Source organism: Lathyrus oleraceus, chromosome 1 (assembly GCF_024323335.1).
Source record: "Lathyrus oleraceus cultivar Zhongwan6 chromosome 1, CAAS_Psat_ZW6_1.0, whole genome shotgun sequence".
NCBI lineage: Eukaryota > Viridiplantae > Streptophyta > Magnoliopsida > Fabales > Fabaceae > Lathyrus > Lathyrus oleraceus.
Genome location: NC_066579.1, coordinates 60685991 through 60708068, shown reverse-complemented (window position 1 = coordinate 60708068; position 22078 = coordinate 60685991). Strand labels below are relative to the sequence as shown.

The 22078-nt window shown below is 40.0% G+C and overlaps 1 protein-coding gene across 1 annotated transcript; it reads left to right on the top strand.

Moving 5' to 3' along the window:
• Positions 1-10690: 10690 nt before the first annotated feature.
• On the top strand, positions 10691-11068 carry LOC127091356 (inorganic pyrophosphatase 2-like). The gene has a single exon (XM_051029978.1). It carries the CDS (start codon positions 10691-10693, stop codon positions 11066-11068), a length of 378 nt encoding a protein of 125 aa, XP_050885935.1.
• The last annotated feature ends 11010 nt before the right edge of the window (positions 11069-22078 follow it).

Sequence of the window (22078 nt, the reverse complement as noted above, 5' to 3'; positions counted from 1 at the left end):
CTATTGATTTTAATTCTACTACTGCTATTATGTCTTCAAGCATCTCATCTCTTGCTGTCGGATAGAAGTGATTGGCTTGTTCAGTCTCTTTGACTTTGGTGAAGCTGACCGAGAACGGGACATAGTCATATGCTTTAATCCCTAATTTTTGCCTGGACCGCCTTTTCAGGTTTTCAGTCCACTAGGATACCCTTTTTTGCCCAAGCCGCCTTTTCAGGTTTTCGACTTACCGGGTGTACATTTTTATATGTTTATCCCTAATTTTTGCCCGAACCCTTTTGGTTCGCCGGGATGCCCTTACTTTTGCCTAGATATGTCGACCTAGCGGGTCTCTTTTATGCGTAGTATTTTTTAACTATGTCCGCGTTCACGGGATGCGGGAAATCTTCGCCATCCATTGTAGCAAGCATCATGGCTCCACCAGAGAATACCTTATTAACTACAAATGGCCCTTCGTATGTGGGAGTCCATTTTCCTCTAGGATCACCTTGTGGTAGAATGATACGCTTTATCACCAAGTCGCCAATTTGATACTGTAGGAGAATGGCCATCCAAGGCGCAGCGGGATTTAAAAATTTCTCCATTTAGTGATCCTTACGAATGGGCATGATCAGTAATAGAATCGTTACCTCTTGTGGCGATTCAAACCTTTGGTGCAGATCTCTGATAATGATCAAAAACTTTGATACAGATCCACGGGGCGATCACGGACGTTGAACGATGACAACGTCTCTACTCAGTCCACACGAACGGATTCCTTCAATCGCAGTGCTAGCTGTTATGAATGAAGGCTTTGAGTGAGAGAAAGAGGGAAACAAAATTCCAAGTCTCTACTTGAATTTCTGTCTGAGTGGAGTGGAGAGACAATGCTTCTACCCAAGGGGTTCTATTTATAGAACCACTTGTGTGGGCTTCAAGCTAAAAAGCCCACTTAAGTGTATTTTGGCCCATATCTTATATGCCCAAAATCACTTAAGTATTTAGTACCTTACCATATTTCGTCTCCCACTTAAGTGCACCGTACCTTACGGTGTTCCTTAGTTACTCTATCTTTCATCAATCCGTCCTTTGTGTGTGACCCTATAGGTTTTCGCGGCGTTGGCAATTATATTAAATCACGCATTTAACATAATAAACAGTGAGCGGTATCTAGCAACACATCACTGCTACCCAAGTCACGAAAATGTCATGTGATCTGACAAAACCTCCTGTGATAATAATTATGTGTATAATTACCCCTTTGCCCTTATGTCTATATTGAACACAAGGTATAGACCGTGTCACCCTTGTCCAGTTCAATATTGAGCCCATAGACATTTATCCTGTTACGCAGGATTGGCAAATTCCATCTAGGACACTCATGTCCCTCAGCATGCTTTGTGGAGTACTCATTAACTGTCTTTATGGTTATCCAGTTACGGACAATGTTGGATCAGCAATAAAGCACTCGACTCTACATCTAGGATCCATAGTGGTTTCAGGTCGAAGAGTGGTATACACTATTATCACCATGAGAATAACTTATGACACTTTGCATAACTTTCTATATAGTATTCTCATAGCGGGTCAATCCGGTATAAATATTACTCCTAATATTCATATCTATGTTTAAGACTTGATAACTCCTTATCCATGATCCATGAGATGTGATCATCAGTCTACAAACATAATAGTCTTAATGCTTTAATGTTATCCCACTTCACACTAAAGCTCGACTACGGATACTTTAAGAATAGTGTCCTTATGTTTAATGTGTTCTCATGATTAAGTCACACTTAATACATTAAACGGACTATCTATTCTAGGGACTTTATTAATCAACCATAATAAAGAAAATGCCTTTTATTATTAAGAAATAATTCGATACAAGTACCAAAAGTATTGGCCTCTAGGGCTTACACCAACAGATACACCTGTCTCTTGAATTTTTTATTAAATGCCTGGGGCATGCGCTTCTGATATATTTGTCCATGACAAACAACCGCAAGTCTCTTTTCATCAATCAAATTTATCTGATCGAGTCGAGTCTGAATCCATTCATCTTCATCTAAGCCTGCATCTTTCATAATTCTTAGAGAGGGAATCTGAACTTCCACTGGTAAAACGGCTTCCATTCCGTAGACTAAAGAGAAAGGAGTTGCCCCTGTCGAAGTGCGTACTGAAGTGCGATAACCATGAAGAGCAAATGGTAACATCTCATGCCAGTCTTTGTATGTTACTGTCATCTTTTGTATAATCTTCTTAATATTCTTATTAGCAGCTTCTACGGCGCCATTCATCTTTGGCTGGTACGGAGAAGAGTTATGGTGTTTTATTTTGAACTGCGTGCAGAGTTCAGTAATCATCTTGTTGTTCAAATTGGTACCATTATCAGTGATAACTCTTTCAGGGATGCCATACCGACAAATAAGACTATTCTTGATGAACCGTGCCACCACATTCTTGGTGACAGAAGCAAATGAGGCTGCCTCTACCCACTTCGTAAAGTAATCAATAGCAACAAGAATGAAACGATGTCCATTAGAAGCAATAGGTTTAATCTCTCCAATCATATCAATGCCCCACATTGCAAAGGGCCAAGGGGATGTCAACACGTTCAATGGAGCTGGAGGTACATGTACTTTGTCCGCATAGATCTGGCACTTGTGACAAGTTCTGGAGTGCTGGTGGCAATAAACTTCCATGGTAGATCAATAATACCCTGATCTCAGAATCTTCTTGGCCATCATATATCCACTAGAATGAGTCCCAAAAATACAGTCATGCATGTCTTCCATAATCTTTTCTGCTTCCTTTTTATCCACACAGCGAAGCAAAGTCGAATCACGATTACGTTTGTATAATACTCCATTAATCAAAAAGAATTTAGCGGAGAACTTCCTCAGAAATTTTGTGTCATTGATGGATGCCCCTTCAGGGTATTCCTGAGTTTCTAAATATCTTTTTACTTCGTGGAACCAAGGTTTCTCTTCTACTTCATCAACATTAAGTTCATAACAATATGCTGGTTCATCTAATCGTTCAATGGTGATCATGGGAGCTTCATTGTCCCATCTGACTCTGAACATAAATGACATGGTAGCCAATGCGTCTGCCAACTGATTCTCTTCTCGTGGAATATGTTCGAATGTAATCTCTTCAAAGTATGGGATTAATGTCAACACCCGCTCTCGATAAGGGATGGGATTCGGATGTTTAGTGTCTCATTCTCCTTTGATCTGACTGATTACTAAGGCTGAGTCTCCGTACACACTCAAAAACTTGATTCTCAGGTCTATAGCAGCTCTGAGTCCCAAAATATATGCTTCATACTCAGCCATATTATTGGTACAATCAAAACATAGTCTAGCAGTGAAAGGCGTATGGCAACCCTTGGGAGAAATAATTATAACACCAACACCATTGCCCAATGCATTAGAAGATCCATCAAAAACCATAGTCCATCGGGATCCCAGTTCTGGTCCTTCATCCGGTCCAGGTTCTTCATAATCAGTAACAAGCATAACATCCTCATCAGGGAACTCAAAATTCATAGATTGGTAATCATCAACTGCTTGATGAGCCAAATGATCAGCTAACACGCTTCCTTTGATTGCTTTCTGGGTAGTATACTGGATATCATACTCTGTTAAAATCATCTGCCATCTTGCTATTCTTCCGGAGAGAGCAGGTTTCTCAAATATATATTTGATAGGATCCATCTTAGAAATCAATAAAGTGGTATGATTCAACATATACTGTCTTAGTCGGCGAGCAGCCCAAGCCAAAGCACATCAAGTTTTCTCAAGCAGTGAGTATCTTGTTTCACAGTCGGTAAACTTTTTGCTAAGGTAGTATATTGCATGCTCTTTTCGACCAGACTCGTCATGTTGCCCCAGCACACACTCCATTGAATTTTCTAACACGGTCAAATACATGATTAAAGGTCTTCCTTCAACTGGTGGCATTGAAATTGGAGGTTCTTGGAGATACTTCTTGATTTTGTCAAAAGCTTCTTGACATTCATCATTCCATATTATCTCTTGATTTTTCCTCGGTAATTTGAAGATGGGTTTGCAAGTAGCAGTCAAATGGGAGATAAATCGGGCAATGTAATTCAAGCGTCCCAAGAAACCTCTGACTTCTTTATCTGTACGGGGAACTGGCATTTCTTGAATAGCTCTCATCTTAGCCGGGTCAACCTCAATTCCTTTACCACTGACAATAAAGCCCAAGAGTTTACCGGATCTTACTCCAAAGGTGCATTTGTTCGGGTTCAATCTCAATTTTTATTTCTTCAACCTCTCAAACAGTTTGTATAAATGATTGAGATGTTCTTCTTCAGTATGAGATCTGGCTATCATGTCATCCACATATACCTCTATTTCATGATGGATCATATCATGGAACAAAACCACCATAGCACGCTGGTATGTTGCCCCTGCATTCTTTAAACCAAATGGCATTACTTTGTAACAGAAAGTGCCCCATTGCGTCACAAACGTAGTTTTCTCCATGTCTTCAGGTGCCATCTTAATCTGGCTATAACCTGAGAATCCATCCATGAATGAGAATACCTTGTGTTGAGCGGTGTTATCTACCAGAACATCAATGTGCGGAAGTGGAAAGTCATCTTCGGGACTTGCTTTATTCAAATCTCTGTAATCTACACACATTCTCACCTTACCATCCTTCTTTGGCACTGGTACCACATTAGCAACCCATTGAGGATAAGAAGTAACAGCTAGAAAACCTGCATTAAATTGTTTCATAACCTCGGCTTTGATTTTCTCAGACATTTCAGGACGCATGCGACGAACCTTTTGCTTAACAGGATGACAATCTTCCTTCATTGGAAAACGATGTACTACTATATTAGTATCCAGTCCTGGCATGTCTTCATAAGACCAAGCAAAAATCTCTACATAGTCATGTAACATCTGAATCAATCTTTCTTTGACACTGTTTTCCAAGCTTGCTCCTATTTTGACTTCTTTCTTGTCTACTTCAGTACCTAGATTTACAATTTCAATTGATTCCTCATGCGGCTGTATAATCTTTTCTTCTTGCAGTAACAGTCTGGCAAGCTCTCCAGGCACTTCGCAATCTTCCTCACTTCCATCCTCGGCTTGGTAGATCGGATTTTTAAAGCCATAATTAACAGTAGCAGAATTATTATCAACAGGATCCATAGTGGATATGGATCTGCAATTTGTTACGTGAGTGTGTGTAAGAAAGCATAGCTTATTTGAAAGATGACAGGAAAGATAAAGAGCGCAATATTTGAATGCAAAAAATCCATTGATTTATTGAATGTGAATATGCTTATGAAAATGACAAAACCCTTAACAAATTAGCTATTGTGCCCCAGGCATAGACACAATTCTTTAAGAAGTTCAATTGTTCATAATAAAAATTACAAAATTTGAAACACTAAAATAAGCAATAACAATTACTCCTGACTAAAGGAAATTGGGATAATGTCTTCAGTCTTCCAATTATTGAGTCTGTCACCAATTGTTGGGAAAATCCAGCTATCCAACTTGCAATCTCTATCAGCATCTTCTACAGCATTAATCTGATCTTTGACTATCTTTTCAGAGCTAAACCCCAGGCCAAATTTATCAGACTTGTACGGTACATCGATCAGTTGACCCCAGCCAGTACGACCACCATCTTCAACCACGGCTTGAGCATCTTTCAGAGAAATCATAGCAGGAGGAGCACGAATAACCTTGGGCACACGGGAAGTTGGCTTAAGGGCAGGACTGGTCGGAGGAACTACTTCAAATGACTGAGAAGGAGTCTCAAAGAATTCACCCTCCATCTCGACGTATCTGAAGGTATGCACACTACTGACAATATACTCTTCTTCTCCATACACAGTGACAATCTTGCCCTCTATTGGATACCTCAGCTTTTGATGGAGAGACGAAGCTACAACACTTGCCCCATGGATCCAAGGGCGTCCCAGCAAGCAGGAATAGGCAGGACGAATGTTCATTACGTAACAGGTAGTGTTGAAGACTTGAGGTCCTATCTTGATAGGGAGAACCACTTCACCATGGACAACACTCTTCGCACCATCGTAAGCACGCACCACAACGTCACTAGGTTTCAGTTTAATGCTTTTACAGTCAAGCTTATCGAGCACAACTTTCGGTAGCACATTCAAAGAAGAGCCATTGTCGATCAACACATGAGACAAGGTGATCCCCTTATACTCAATGGAGATATGCAGAGCTTTATTGTGATTCTTTCCTGCTGGTGTCAGGTCAGCATCAGAAAAGCCTATGCCATTATCAACAACCAAGTTAGCAACATAATTTTCTAACTGATCGACAAATGTCTCCTAAGGTACATGAGCGGTCTTCAAGAATTTTATCAACGCATTGGCATGAGATTCAGAAGATAACAACAAGGATAACATCAAAATTTTAGACGGAGTATGCCCCAGCTGTTCTACCACATCAAAATCACTCTTACGGATGATTTTCAGCATTTCTTCCATTTCCTGCTTGGCAACATCTTCGGTAGTAACTTCGACTGGTGTCTTTGACTGAGAATGATTGATTACTGGTCCCTTTCCTCGAGCTTCAGGGGCGGGAGGTGAGATTTCTAGAGAGAAGATCCTTCCACTTCGAGTAATTTTACTAGTCCCAACAATGTCAACGTCATTAGGATTAGCAGAATCATCATCTTGCTTTATGTCGTGGATGTAAACATCACCTCCATAATTCCACGGAATGGCTTTGCTTGAGGAATACGATACTGGGCCAGGTGCAGTAATAATTAGGGGAGCTACCTTGGGCTCAGTAGTAACCTTCACTGGAACTTTGGACCTAGCAATCACAAATATTTCTTCAATAGGGTTTTCCACCTTAGGAATATTTTCAAAGAGAATTGTACGATCATCCATCAGCCGTTGAATACCATTCCTCAACTTCAAGCAATCATTGGGTCGGAGTATACAGAGATCGCAATTTTCAGCACAACCGGGAAATAAACCAGCTTGCAATAAATTCTTCTTGATGATCAGGAGAGGAGATGCTAAGTAGCTACATTAGTAATGTGAGAATTGTCATCCACAGTGTCATACCCCGATTTTGGTCCTGAATTTTTCCATTTTTTATTTTTTCATTTGGCACTTGGCCTAAAGTTCATTTGCATACATTCATGACCAAAGGCAACCGTCCATTCCCAAATCCATTCAAAAATCCAAATCCTTTTCATTTTATGAACCAAATTTTCAATTATCCATATTTTATATTCATTTACATATCCATAAAAAAGGCAATGTAAAAAGCATGGTACATAATGCTACATTCTCATACACTTCATTCCATTAATATTTATATATCATGAGCACATTTTTACATGTTAAAGCCAAGCATGTTTCCATGAGCATAGTGTCGACATATATGTTACATAGCTTATATACTAACCTTTTATTACAAGCATTTCACCATTGTATACATATATCACAAAGAGGGCCAGTTACAATCAGAATGAAAAAGAGGGAGAGTCTTGGTATGCCTCATGATTCTATACTCCACGCTTCCACTTGCCGTGCATTTTCTAACCAAAAAGCTGCTACCAAACAAATACCACGGCAATCACAGTATAAACCAACTGCAGCATGAAACATAAGCCACGCTGGAACCAACGGCAACGCCGACAACAGACCGCAGCAGCAACTGAACATAACAGTCTCACAAATGCATACCAACTGCAAGCCACAATGATGTAGTGAGAGCCAACGGCAACGCCGACAACAAAACTCAATCAAAAGCTATAAGTCACCATCGGCTGCAACAGAACCGCAAATGGTAAGTCCAAAACAACAAGCTGATATCTAACCTTCCGCAGAGCTCAAACGCAGTTCATCCGAAACGCCAAAAATGCAAAACAACACAGCATCATGCATCAGGCCAGCAGATCAGTACACAGAACAAGACCCGTAAGGCAAAACAAGTCAAGAAGCCGACAACCACAATCCTTCAGCAGTCCAAGGCAAAATATGTTGCACGAATTGTATCAAAACTGTATGACACTTGCAGCAGACAACATTACATAGAGAAATGGCAGCAGACCTAACCATGTGACAATAGTCATGCTGCAGAACAATCATGCTACAAACCTGCACCACAACCAAATTAATTGACAAAAATAACTGGCCACCATATCCTCCTGCATTGTCAAATTCCAGAGTTCAAACAATTGCTCGTCCTAGTTCAGTGCCTCTATCAGCCACTGTATCAGGACCGTCGGGCAGTCTCTCTCCAATTGGATGCACGCCTCTCTTGCAGACAGTTGTGACGACAGGTGTCCGACGGCTTGTTATCATTGAAGTCGAGAGCAGGCGTGTAGAATTTGTCAGTTTGGGTTGGTGACTGAACAAGTCAGTTAGTGCTGCAGCGGTCAATCTTCTGTGAATCTCATTTTACCAGTACAGCGCATCAAATCGGTTCTCCTCAGGATGCTTATTTGGTCACTTGAACATATCTTCTGAACATGTTGCACTCAAGATCGCCAACCACGTTGAGGCTGCATTTTGTGTATGGCGTCAAAGAGCTCACCAGAATGTGCCATGATCTAAGTTCTGCATAAGCCTCATTGTCATACCCCAAAATTTGCCCGTTCATATTACAAAGCATTTTTCAAGGCACTCCAACTTATTTTTCAAGGCATTGACCTTAAAGGAACAGGAGCCCAGCTCACAACAGGCCCAATCCAGAAAAAAGCCCAAACTAGCTTGCTCGCTAGGCGAGCAACTCCTTCGCCTAGCGAAGCTTGCGAATACCAGAATTTTTGGGCTTCATTCTGAGCCCATTAGGTCACAGATGGCCTGCTCGCTAGGCGAGCAAATCCTTCGCCTAGCGAACCCTTCGCTACAACGCTCGCCTAGCGAAGCTTGCGAATATCAGAATTTTTGGGCTTCATTCTGAGCCCATTAGGTCATCACAATCACTATAAATACAGACACTTCAGTCACGAAAATGAAGAGAGGAGGAGGGAAGGAAACCCTGGCATAGAAACCCTGCCGGCCCAGAGAATTCAGAGTAAAGGAACCCTGAAGGCAACTCATCTGCTTCGAAGCGACCGCCGCCCAACTCAATCCGATACCTAGAGTGATCAGTCCCTTTCGACATTGCAACTGCAAACAGGTTTGCGCATCATTACTGTTTTATGCTTCCAACCGGTAATCTTTACATACATAATGCATCATGATTAAATTTTTGGATATGTATTTTGATTTCACATGTGAATTTAAATATGCCTGAATATCCTGAATGTTTGTCCATGCTATTCCTGTAATTAAATGCCATAAGGTTCAAGGTTCCGGAGATGGTGCTGTTGTCAAACTCAAAACCCGTAGCCGCTCGCTAGCACATCGCTAAGCGAGCCTGTAGCGAGTACTCGCTAAGCCTTCGCTAGGCGAAGCAGGAGCGAACGAGACAGTGGCTGTTTTGTTTCTTTTCTGTTCTGCCTTATGTTTGTCTAATCAAGCTTCATTATAATTCTGCATTATTTGGCCTGACTTTATGACTGTTGTGTTTATTTCGTGGTGCAATCTCCAATTGTACTTTGCCTCGGTGCTCTAACTCGTGTGTTGAATTGTGTAAAGGTTTACATATTCCCGAGGAAATGGCCAGCTAGGTATTCTACCTTATGTGTGGGATATCCCTATGGAGATGGATTCTGAATTACTTAATTTTAATGTGGAGATTCATCCTAAATTCTCTAGTTGATTTTAATGTATTGATTTCATCGATGTTAATGTGGACCTAATTACCTAATTGATTACGGCTACCTAATTAATTGTAAAACTTTGCCTTTAAATAAGTGATCTTGGACCTCTCTTTGTTACCCTACGACTACGGTATTACGGTCATGTCCCGCGAATGTGGGGATACACTTAGTAAAGACCCTTCGATTAAATCATCATGTCCCTCTAAAATAAATCATAGTCCCTCGGATGTTGCCTTCGAATGTATGATTTTGTCCCTCGATGACCCTTCGGTGTAGCCTACGGTTAAATGATGATCGTCCCTCCGAATGCTAAGGTATCCTTACAAATGTTGCCTTCAATGACCTAACGATGACCCTACGATGGCCCTTAAATCCAAAAGGACAAGACTACTTACTTCTCAATAGTAAGGACAGTTTTACCCTCACAAGGATAGGAAATGCCCATAAAGACCTTGGGTAGGTATAACTCCTAAATGCTTGCTCACAACTAAAACTACTTTTCGCACATCACACTTTTCAAAACCTCCATAGAAAATCACCACTTGGCATACATTCGTACTAGAATCATTGTCAAGTTATATTTTTCTAAATAACTTTCAAAACTAAACGAGATAACCACTTTGTATACATTCATACAAGAATCATTACAAAGTTAAATTCTCTTTTCAAAACATTTTCTAAACAATTCACGAACACTCTTTCAGACAAGAAAAATAATATAGGTGATCAAGCAATTAAGAGCCCATGGATAACCATGGATACAAAGGGTGCTAACACCTTCCCTTTGTATAATGTACCTCCCGAACCCAAAATCTAAATTAAGGTCTTTCCTGTTCTTTTCCACCTTTCCTTATTGGATAAAAGAAAAGTCGGTGGCGACTCTTGCTATCCGCGACATTGCGATTAAAAGCAAAACACACAAAGTCAGTTCACCGTATGACACTCATATACGGTAACTATGCATAAATTCGGCAATGCTGCAATATACATGAAAGGCAGGGTTAGAAACCAAGAAGTTTACCATTTTTCAATGCCTTGGAATTCAGTCATGGACATGATGATGATGGAGTTTCATTCACATGGTATAACCATTCAAGAGATTGAAAATGTTCTTCACAGGCTTCCAATTCATCACAGAATCATACCTGCAATCAAATCAGCGCATGCTTTAGGGTGTGATTTGAGGATTGTGAATGACGCAAATATGTTTTACGTTGAAACTATTTTGAAGCATTTGGGAATAATCGAATGCTTCACGGAGATTAACACTAATCCAGGTTATGTTAATCAACAAGGAAGGGTTAGAATTTCGCCTTATCACAACATTCAACAGTAAAATTCACATCCTGCAGCTACAAATCCAAATAGAACCGAGTGTTACTCATGCTTTCTCCGAATTCACTGCAGTAAAACACGAGTAACTAGTCAAAACAGTAAGAGTTCAAAAATCCCAAAATGGAATGGAGACAAAATTCGAAGAAAAAGCACAGGTTCAGATTACCTTTTCCAGAACAAGCATCAAAGAGGCAATCCGTTTCTGAGCATCAAAAGGAGTTTGCAGAGACACCTGTTTTGATATGCATAAGCCAATCCCAAACCCTAAATTTGTTGGACATAAAAGGAGAGAAGAGAATCAGAAGAGAGGACGAAAAAAATTGAGAGGCGGACAAAACTCCACAAAGAACCCTAATCCCCAAATCAAAAGAAACCGGTATTTGAAGAGGCGAAGGAAGAGGATTTAAGCATCACCTGAGCCGTCGTCACCGTCGAAGGTGAGATTTTCACTCGACTCTCTTTTGAAACCATAGATTCGTATATTTCTTGGGTAGTATTGTGAGCGATTGTGAGAGAGACGCGAGGTTGAGAGCGATTTTGGGAGAGCGATTGAGAGTGATGAGTGAAGTTTAAGAGAGACGTGAGGTTGAGAAACCGATTTTGAGAGAAGCGAAAGCGTGAAGACGTTGTGAGAGTGAGGACGATGAGGGAGTGACGATGGAGAGTCTGTTACTGTTGCTCCTATTTTTTTTTCTTTTTTATTTTATTTTGAAAAAAAACAAACATTTAAGCCACACAAAAAATCCATTAAAAAAAATTAATGCTTTAGTTTTCCTTTGCACATTTTATTAATTAGTTTTTATGTTTCCAATCCATCAGCATGGAACCCAACAGCCAGGCGGCTGGTTTTTTTTGGGTAATCCAACAGATCATTTTTTTTATTTTAGTTTTTATTTTTAATTTTTTTTATTCCAATCTATTCTGGTTTATATACCCAAGTTGTTATTGTAAATAATAACTAATCATAAATGGTCTAGTGGAGAGAGGGTGGTTTCATGGTCTTTAGTGGAGTGAGTTCGATACTTGGGGATAGCCAATTTTTGTGTTTATATTTGTTATGTTTATTATTTTATCTAATTTCTTTTTCTATATAGTACCTTGCTATTTATTTTAATTTTAGGTTATTGATATTCATTTCCATACCCTTGTAAGTCGATTGCTTTTAAGCATCGCCATCAACCTCACATAGCTTACTCTTGGGCTTTCTTACAATGAGCCAGTTCTCTTGCACTTACACTCATACATTGCATTATTTGTTGTTTGGGCCCGATTTGATTATTTCATGATTTTGAATCCCCATTTGACAAAATGTACCCCACTTCCCCGATGTGTAATAATTTTGTACTGTTTTATTTCTTTATTTGTTTGACTGTTTATTATATACTAACACAAGAATAAAATCAACTATTTCCAAAAGATCAAAAATAATGACTCGATCCAACGTCGAGTATTTTCTCAATAGACAAATCAATTCATTTCTCCCTCCTATTCTATTCCATTTCTTTCAAACTTTCATCAAACGCTTGATTCAATGTCAAGCCATTTTTTCTAATAAAAACTCAAAAAATATTAATTCATAGTTAAGACCTTTTCAATAAAGATGGGAGTGGAACGTGGTGTATACCGTGCACTCCTGAGACTAGGATTCGAGACGGATGTCTCGCCAATCCTAGCTCTCGCCATCATCCAAATTTATCCACTTTTTTCTCTCTCAAACACTCATTCAAATTTCTCTTAAACGTCCATCAATACTTGAACTAGGGTCAAGTCATTTTCACAACAAAAGTCAAAATACCTAATTCTTATTTAACACTTGTTCAATAAAGGTGGAAATGGAACATGGTGTATACCGTGCACTCCTGAGATTAAGATTCGAGACGTATGCCTCGCCTATCTTGGCTCTCGCCGTCGTCTAAAATTGTCAATGCAGTTTCTTCAAACCCTTTCTCAATCAAATTCAAAACACTTAATTCTTATCAAACATTTTTTGCAAATAAGATGGAAATGGAACGTGGTGTATACCACGCACTCCTGAGACTAGGATTCGAGATGTATATCTCTCTCATCCAAGTTCTCGCCATCACTCAAAATACATCCAACCAATCAAACTCTTTTCTCGCCGCCGTGCGATTAATCAAAAACCCTTTTTCATAAACGAAAGATATATTGTCTTAAGGTGATGCAAAACAATGTTTCGGCCACGATTGTTGAGTCGAGATAAGTGACGCTTTTCTGAATGTAGATTTGTAAATCCGTTCGATGTGTGGTATGCGTCCACTCCTCATCTGTTTTGGGTAAAACAATGTTTTCGTCGATTAATACAATATAGCTTTCGCTAAAATCGACCAACAAACAAACATTTTTCTACCCAGAACTACGTAAGCCTTGATTTCTCTTTTGAGATACGTAGGAGCAGGATTTTTAAATCTTGTCAGGCCCACTAATAAAAAACTTAGGTTTAGTCCTTCGTCAAAAATCCAAAAACATTCTCTTCTCATCCTTCCTTTCTTTCCCACCTAATAATTTGAAAAGCCTAATATTTCAACTAACACTAATGCACACAACTAACCTAATGGTTCCCGTTGAGTACAACGGACGTGAGGGGTGCTAATACCTTCCCCTTGCGTAATCGACTCCCGAACCCTGATATTGGTTGCGATGACCATATCTTATCCTTTCTTTTATGGGTTTTATCGATATTTTCCCTTTCCTTTTTAGGAATAAATAAAGTTCGGTGGCGACTCTGTTCAGTCCATCATTGCGAGCGTGCGATCGCGCTTCGCTTTGAAGTCGTATCCCCATTTTTCGAGGTGCGACAGATGGCGACTCTGCTGGGGAGTACATCCCTAAGTGAGTCAAGCCTAGTTAGGTCGTTTGTGTGCCTTTATTTGTTTACCTATGTGGCTTTTCTTTATTATTTTTACTATCTCTATTATCATATTGATATGAATCTGTTGTATTGGTTCGATTATGGTTTGGTACTTGGATACTCTGATTGCAAACCTTGTGGGAAAGATTTTTTACCCGAGTCTCGAGTAAAAACATAAGATAGGACGAGGTTGAGTAGTGCGGGTCCGCGAGATGTATTTCTCGTTGGGTCGGTACGAGAACCTTACTTAGAGTAGATTCTTGAGAGAATGTTGTCGCTCGGCAAGTAAGTTGCTGTAAGCTTCGATATTTTCTTTAGGATCCATGACTCTGAGAACCATTTGTAGAACCTTAGTTCTTTGTCCAACTAGGAAAGATGGCTGCGTAGTGTGGGTCTGCGAGATGAATTTCTCGTTGGATCGATGCGAGAACCTCACTTATAGTAGATTCTTTAGATGGAAATGATGCCCGGCAAGTAAGTTGCCGCAGGTAGCAAACAGTCTAATGGATCCATGACTCTAGGAACTTTTTTTAAAAACCTTAAATCATACCTGGTGAGAACCATGTTCTATATAAAGCAATCAGACTTATCCATGCCTTAAGCCTATTGAACCTATACAAAAAAAATGCATTGCATCCATTCATATACCGTTGCATATGCATTCGTCATCATGCATTTTTCATATCATTTCTCGAAAATACCAAAACAACTCATCTATCCTTTGTCCATGATCAGCAAAGTGATTCCTGACACACGTTTAGAACAAAGAACCATGTCTCAAGAGATGATGAACGAGCTACGGAAAAGTCAAGAAGCATTGAAGGAGGGACTCAATCTTTTGAAGAGCCAAATGGGATGGGTCGTGGAAACCCTGCAAGCCTTATTGAGGAAAGAGGGTTATCCTATACCCATTGCTACAACAAAGAGAGCTACTACTCCACATCCATCTAGTGTTACCTCAAGTCAAGGGAAATTCCATGTGGAAACTCCTCATCTACCGGCATATGGCCCTCCCTCAAGACGTCATCATCAATATCCTCTGGCTATTCCTTCTCAAAATCACCGAAGTCAGGTTCAGAACAAAAATCAGAATCAGAACAAGAGGAACAAGAATCACAATGACCCAATTCCGGTGCCATATAGCAAGCTCTACCCACAACTGATCCAGAATGCTTTGGTGACCCCTCGAGCTCTCACACCTGTGTCACCATACCTGCCATGGTACAATCCAAATGCAACATGTGAATTCCATAAAGGGGCATTGGGACATGACCTAGATTCTTGCTTAGCGCTGAAAGCCTTGGTACGAGAACTGATTAACAAAAAGAGCTTAGTCTTTGAAGAAGATCAAGTGTGAATACCACACTGGAACAATGGGGCACTCCATCGAGGAATGCAAGAGTTTTAAGCTCAAGCTGCAAAGATTGATTGACATAAGGTCACCAACACTCAAGGAGGAAGGCTTAGGTACATATACCTTGATTTTTGGGCCAGGTAATGAGAAAGGGAAAGGACCCTTGAAACCCCTCAAGGTTGTGTTCCACAAGGAAGATGTCAGGGATGTGGCTAATGAGCTATCATTGTTTCCTGGTAAGAGCATTGAGATACCGCCTTGGATTTCCAATGTCACGACCCATACCAATGAAAGAAAGGGAGAAGTGAGAAGTGGATCCAAGAAGGTTGCGTTCAACGATGAGATTGAAGGAAAAGAATTTGAAGATCATCATGCCAATGTCAAAAAACTTGTTGATCCCAACCTTCAAGTTTGAAGAAGTCAATTCCCTAAAGCTGGCAAGCATTTGTTTGTTTCAGCATTCTTTTTGTAGTTTCCTTGCATGTTGATTGTTAATTGCTTTTAAGCATTGTTGTTTTCTTTGAATTGGTAAGATTAATGAAATATTTATGCATCTTTTGAATTAATCCATTCGTATTCACTCATTTTCCTTTATGTTAAAAACCAAAATACTCCTCTCATTCACTTTTGTTTATCAAACCGTTGTGTTAACAAAGATTGGAAGGAGGATGATGAAAATAAAACACCTGAAATTGTTGTGGTGTGCTTTTGAGTAAAACCTTGTCGGTGATGTAAGGCATTGTTTCAAATCCCCAAACACTGAAGAGATAAGGAGTTAATCCCTAGTCAACCACTTTGAGCCTAGAAGTTGGTGTTTATTTCAGATCTAAAACCTTTAATCTTAACCTGGGGCAGGGTAGTTATGTTCAGATAGTTTGATCGTGCATTCGTTCTTTCAAAAAAAAACCGTCCATATGTACGCCCTCCAAATAGGTTCAACCACATGTTATCTTTCACGCACATGTTGAAGTGTCAAAGAAGCTAAGAAAAGCTAAAATTAGTGTTAGTTGATCCTTATCCACCAATAATATGGTAGTCAACACCTAAAAAAAAAGATTGAAAAAAGCTCGCTAAGTGAAATACCACAAAATGACTTAGGCAAAAGTCAGGGCATCCCGATGGACCGAAAGCTTCAAAGAAGCGGTCCAGGAAAAATTAGGGATAAAGAAAATCAATCAAAAGAGGTCATTAAATCCTCAACAAAAACAAAATAAGGTGACTGCCATTTCAAGAAAATCTCGCCTTGAATCCCTCATTTCCACTTTCGCACCTTCGAGATCGAATGCGTGTATTGAATTAACTGAACATAGGAACTGGAGATCATCAAGAAGAAGGGGTGGGTAAAAATAATTTTTGAGCCTTATATCCTTTTGTTTCAAAAAAAAACCGTGAGCCAGACCACGTTACAACCCTTAAAAGACCTAATTGAGGCAGGGTTTATTTTGAAAGCATACTATAACAAGGTTGTGTTAACTTGACTCCAAACAATTTTTGTTAATCATTTGATGGCACCAACATGCATACTGTGAATGACTTGATCACCATTGTGTTCTTATCAACGACTCGTTCACTGTATTTCACCCATTCATATCAATAAACTTTGAGTTTAAATTTTTGCATAAACATTGCATAAAAATTACCATTTTTTGAATGCACAATCTTATTTGCGAGTCAACACTTAGCATCAAAGAAATTCCAACAATATGCAGTTGAGGAAATTGATAAAGTGAAAGAAGTCCAAACAGGGGAAATCGCTTTGAGCATCAGTTAATTCGAGCTAATCACCCTAAGGGTCATCTCGCCAAGAGTAATTTGCTTCAAGACTTAGAGTGGGGCAAGCCATCTCAGAGCTCAATGAGTCCAACTATCCAAAGGACAGTCAATCAAGAGTCTACCATTCCAACATTTGGTTAGTCAAGTTCGGACCACTGCAAGTCTTGAACAGTTGGGGCAAGCCATCTTGAGATCGTCTCATGTCAAGCTGTTTCAAACTCACTTTCAAGGTGAACATTTTCAAAGACCCAACAAACTGGGGCAAGATGAGCCACAGAGGGGCAGACCCCCTTCATGCTTTCAAATTGATCAAACAAATTCTGCCATATGTCAACAACTATTGGTTTTGATACGAGTGCCCAAAAACTATGCTAGCATGGTTCATTAATCCTCCAAAAGGATCCCATTGGCTAAGTTGTGGTGTCAAGCTTGATAGAATTCTCCTTTGATAATATCTATCATAAAATATTTGGTTGAGTTCTCGGTGTTGAGGAATCATGATCTCCATAAATAGTCCCTACAAACTCCCAGTCTGCCTATTGTCAGCATTGCATATCATGATCATTCATATATCATGCATAAAAAAATCCAAATCATGCATAACCGAAATGTACTTCGTGCTCATTTTGCGATGACCATATCTTATCCTTTCTTTTATGGGTTTTATCGATATTTTCCCTTTCCTTTTTAGGAATAAATAAAGTTCGGTGGCGACTCTGTTCAGTCCATCATTGCGAGCGTGTGATCGCGCTTCGCTTTGAAGTCATATCCCCATTTTTCGAGGTGCGACACACAACATTAACAGTCTTGTCATGATTAGGCATAGGAGCAGTGATGACATTAGGAGTCTCTGGAGGATCAAATTCAATTTCTCCAGCGTCGATCATATTCTGAATCTTATTCTTCAACAACCAACAATCGTTTGTATCATGCCCGGGGCTATCAGAGTGATATGCACACCTGGCATTGGGATTATAACGAGGAGAAGTAGTGTTGGGATTTGCAGGAGGATCTCTGAGGGTAATTAAATTTGCTTTTAGCATACCCTGTAGTGCTTGTGCTAAAGTCATATTGATCTTGGTAAACTGCCTTCTTGGCCTGTCTTGTCTGTGTTGGATGTTTTGAGATGGCGGTGCTGCAATCGTAACTGCTCCAACAATATGGTCACGATTTTTCTTGTTATGACCCCTTTGACCGTACACAACATTTGATTCATTCTTCCCCTGATAGGACTTTTTGGTGCTTGCAGAGGTAGCTGCCTGTATCTTTCCACTTCGAATGCCGCTTTCAACACGTTCACCCGTCAATATAAGTTCAGTGAAACCCGATGAGGAACTTCCCAATAGATGGCTGTAGAATGGGCCAGTTAGTGTACCCATGAACATGTCCACTAATTCTCGATCAGTCATAGGGGGTTTAACTCTGCCAGCCAAGTCTCTCCATTTTTGAGCATATTCTTTGAAGCTTTCTTTAGAGCCCATAGTCATATTCTGGAGCTGTAGCCGAGTAGGCGCTAATTCAGAATTATACTGGTAGTGCTTGTAGAAAGTTGTCGCTAAATCAGTCCAGGTGCGGATGTTAGAGCTCTCGAGCTGATAATACCACTCTAACTGTGTGCCAGACAGACTCTCTTGGAAGAAATGGATCCATAGCTTCCTATTAGTGGTATACGGCTGGATCTTTCTCACATAAGCTCTCAGATGCATCTGAGGACAAGACGCACCATCATACTTAGTGAAAGCGGGGACCTTGAATTTGCGAGGAATGACCACATCAGAGACCAGACCTAAGCTTTCGAAATCCAGACCGGGCGCCTTCTGACCCTCCATAGCTAGCATACGTTCTTCCAGCAACTTATACTTATCATCTTTCGAAGAGTATTGTTCATTTTCATAATTTTCATAGTCGTCCTCAGGGTTGAAGGGATCAGCATTCTCATCTTCCGAATCATTTTCTGTCTCATCTTCTTTATCCTTCGGAATTCCAATCTTGACTCCTGGAGCCTGTCCTTTAAGCCTTCTTCCCGGGTTAATGTAACTCACAGGTTTCTTGTCTTTCTTCTTCTCGAGCAATAGAGTCTTCAGTTCCTCCTGCCCCTTGGATAAGTTCAAGATCATCTCCTGGAATTAAGCATTCTGAGCCTGGAGATCCTTGACAGTTTGTTCGAGGGCCATTTTTCTGTTTGAGAGGAAGACCGTGATAACATTGATCCTTTAGAGTGCCTGTTATGCAATGTTATGTTATGCTATGCAATGTATGAAATGTTTTCAAGGACTTTTGGAATTTAACTTTGCGTAAACCACCAAAAAGGGGAACTTTTATTAATAATTTCTTTAATCAATGTTCATTACAAGAAAAAATGAAAGCTCAAGTCTCCCAGGGACGGCTTCTTTTTGGGCGGAGATATGCATTGAGACTTCGTTCCTCATTAAGCTGGCTGGTGAGCTCTAATACTTTCTTCCTTTCAGCACAAAACTGAGCTTCAAAAGTATCCCTTTCCTCTCTCAACTGGATCCAAGATTTCTTCAATTCTTCAACATTGGTAGGCATATCTGGATAAGGAATGATCTGAGGGGTACCTGCTTCAACTTTTGGTTCAACAATCAGAGGTCCGATTGCAAGATATGGCATGATAAGCTCACGAGCTCTGGTGCGTACCCATCTGAGATAAGGTTCCATAGGAATAGAGTTTTTCTGTCCTAAAGTACTTCTTTTCACCATGCCCCAAGCTCGTATAAACCTTTGACGGAGACCTTGAGAATCGTTGTCATAGTCAAACACAGTGCCTTGGATAATTATTTCATGTGGACCATCTCTTCGAGCATAACCAAACTGACGTAGGGCTAAAGCAGGATTATAAGTAATACCTCCTCTTATCCCCAGGAGTGGTACGTTAGAGAATTCTCCACAACGGTCAATGATGATAACATTTTCTTTGGGTTGGGGACACCAATGGATGTCTGAATGGGAGAGCGACATTATCCTTTGAGACCATTTCAAATTTTGCTCATTCTTCAAGACTGATTGAGAAAGGTGCGAAATAAACCACCTAGACAATAAAGGTACGTAGCACATGAGAGTTCCTTGCCTTTTCATAGTACGAGTGTGAAGGGAATGCAAAATGTCTCCAAGCAAGGTGGGCACAGGGTTATGAGTGAGAAATATCTTAACAGCATTCATGTCTATGAATTGATCCGGATTATGAATTAGCACCAAACCATAGATTAGTAATGCTAGAACATCTTCGAAAGCATGGACACTCATAGCTTTAAGGAATTCTCGGGCCTTATTTATCAAAAATTTGGCAAGTAAACCCTTAACTTCACTTCTTGTTACCCAATTAGTTTCAATGTCGGACTTTGTCATGTGTAAAACCGCGACAACCTCTTCAGACCTCGGAATCTTTTCTAAACCACTGAAAGGTGTTTGATCAAGGATAGGTATCCCAAGCAACCTGGAAAATTCTTCTAATGTGGGTACCAACTGATAATCTGGGAAGGTGAAGCAATGATGTTTAGGATCGAAGAACTGGAATAGAACTCTCATCATATCTTCCTTGAAACCGGTGGTAACTAAAATGAGGAGATAACCATGTTTCTTGATGAACTGAGCATGATCAGGAAGTTCCGACACTAAATCCTTGAGTTGAGGAGAGGTAGCTACAAAATTGATCCGGATGGTCTTCCTGGAAGCCATAGCCCTACAAAACAGAGCAAAGTTAAATCCCTAAGTCCTCGAAATGGTTAGTACAATGCCATGATGTCATGATGTTATGATGTTATGATGTCAAGTAGGTAACAAGCACAAACAAGTCACACCACAATCATTCCTAGGTTTTAAGGCTTGCATGAGTTCCATAGGTAAGTACCCTCCCCACTGAAGTTTGGTTGGTTCAACCTGTCCTAGAATAGTAACCGGGTTCTAGAAGGATCTCAAATCATTGACCTTTCCTTAAGTCCACTTCAGTGCAACACCAAGCGGTTGACCAAAATTTCCCTAAAGTCCAATCTCAAAAAGTGTAGTATCGAGTATCAACCAACCCTAGTCGGAACCGAAGTCAGTTATCTCACTACTTTCTAATGGCTAGGATGAGTCAATTAGAGTTCTAAAGGTCTGGTTAATGCTTTGATGACACCACGCAGACGCCAAATTTTTCCTCAAGTAAACATGAGGAACTTCAGGACATCCAAAGTGTCACATTAACCGTAGCCATCATTTTAACCATTCCAGTATACGCCGGACAGTTGTGATGATCTTTTGCTACTTACCTAAGGTACACTAGATCCAGGTGTAGGATCTTTCACTCAAGCATAGAATACCCAAACAATCCCTTAAAAGTAAATCAGACAAAGAAACAATTCGAAAACATAAGTGATCTTATCTTTAAGGTAACCTCTCTTTTTAAGAGTCCCCAGCAGAGTCGCCAGTTCTGTGATACGGTGAACTGACTTTGTGTTTTTGCTTTGAAAAGCATTGTTGCAGATAGCAAGAGTCGCCACCGACTTTTCTTTTATCCAATAAGGAAAGGCGGAAAAGAATAGGAAAGACCTTGATTAGATTTTGAGTTCGGGAGGTACATTATACAAAGGGAAGGTGTTAGCACCCTTTGTATCCATGGTTATCCATGGGCTCTTAATTGCTTAACTCACTTATGTTTTCCTTGTTTGAGAAAGTGTTTGAGAAATGTGGTGTGTTTAGAAAATATTTTGAAAGGAGAGTTTAACTTTGTAATGATTCTTGTACTAATGTATACAAAGTGTTTATCTCGTTTGATTTTGAAAGATGTTTAGAAAAATATAACTCGGCGATGATTCTGGTGCGAATGTATACCAAGTGGTGATTTTCTAAAAGATGTTATGAAAAGTGTGAGGTGTGAAAAGTATTTTAAGTTGTGAGCAAGCATTTAAGAGTTATACCTAACTAAGGTCTTTATAGGTATTTCCTATCCTTAGGAGGGTAAAACTGTCCTTACTATTGAGAAGTAAGTAGTCTTATCCTTTGGATGTAAAGGGACA

What these genes read in the sequence shown, in the direction of transcription:
- LOC127091356 (XM_051029978.1), top strand. Translation starts at nt 10,691, where the DNA reads ATGCATAAATTCGGCAATGCTGCAATATACATGAAAGGCAGGGTTAGA.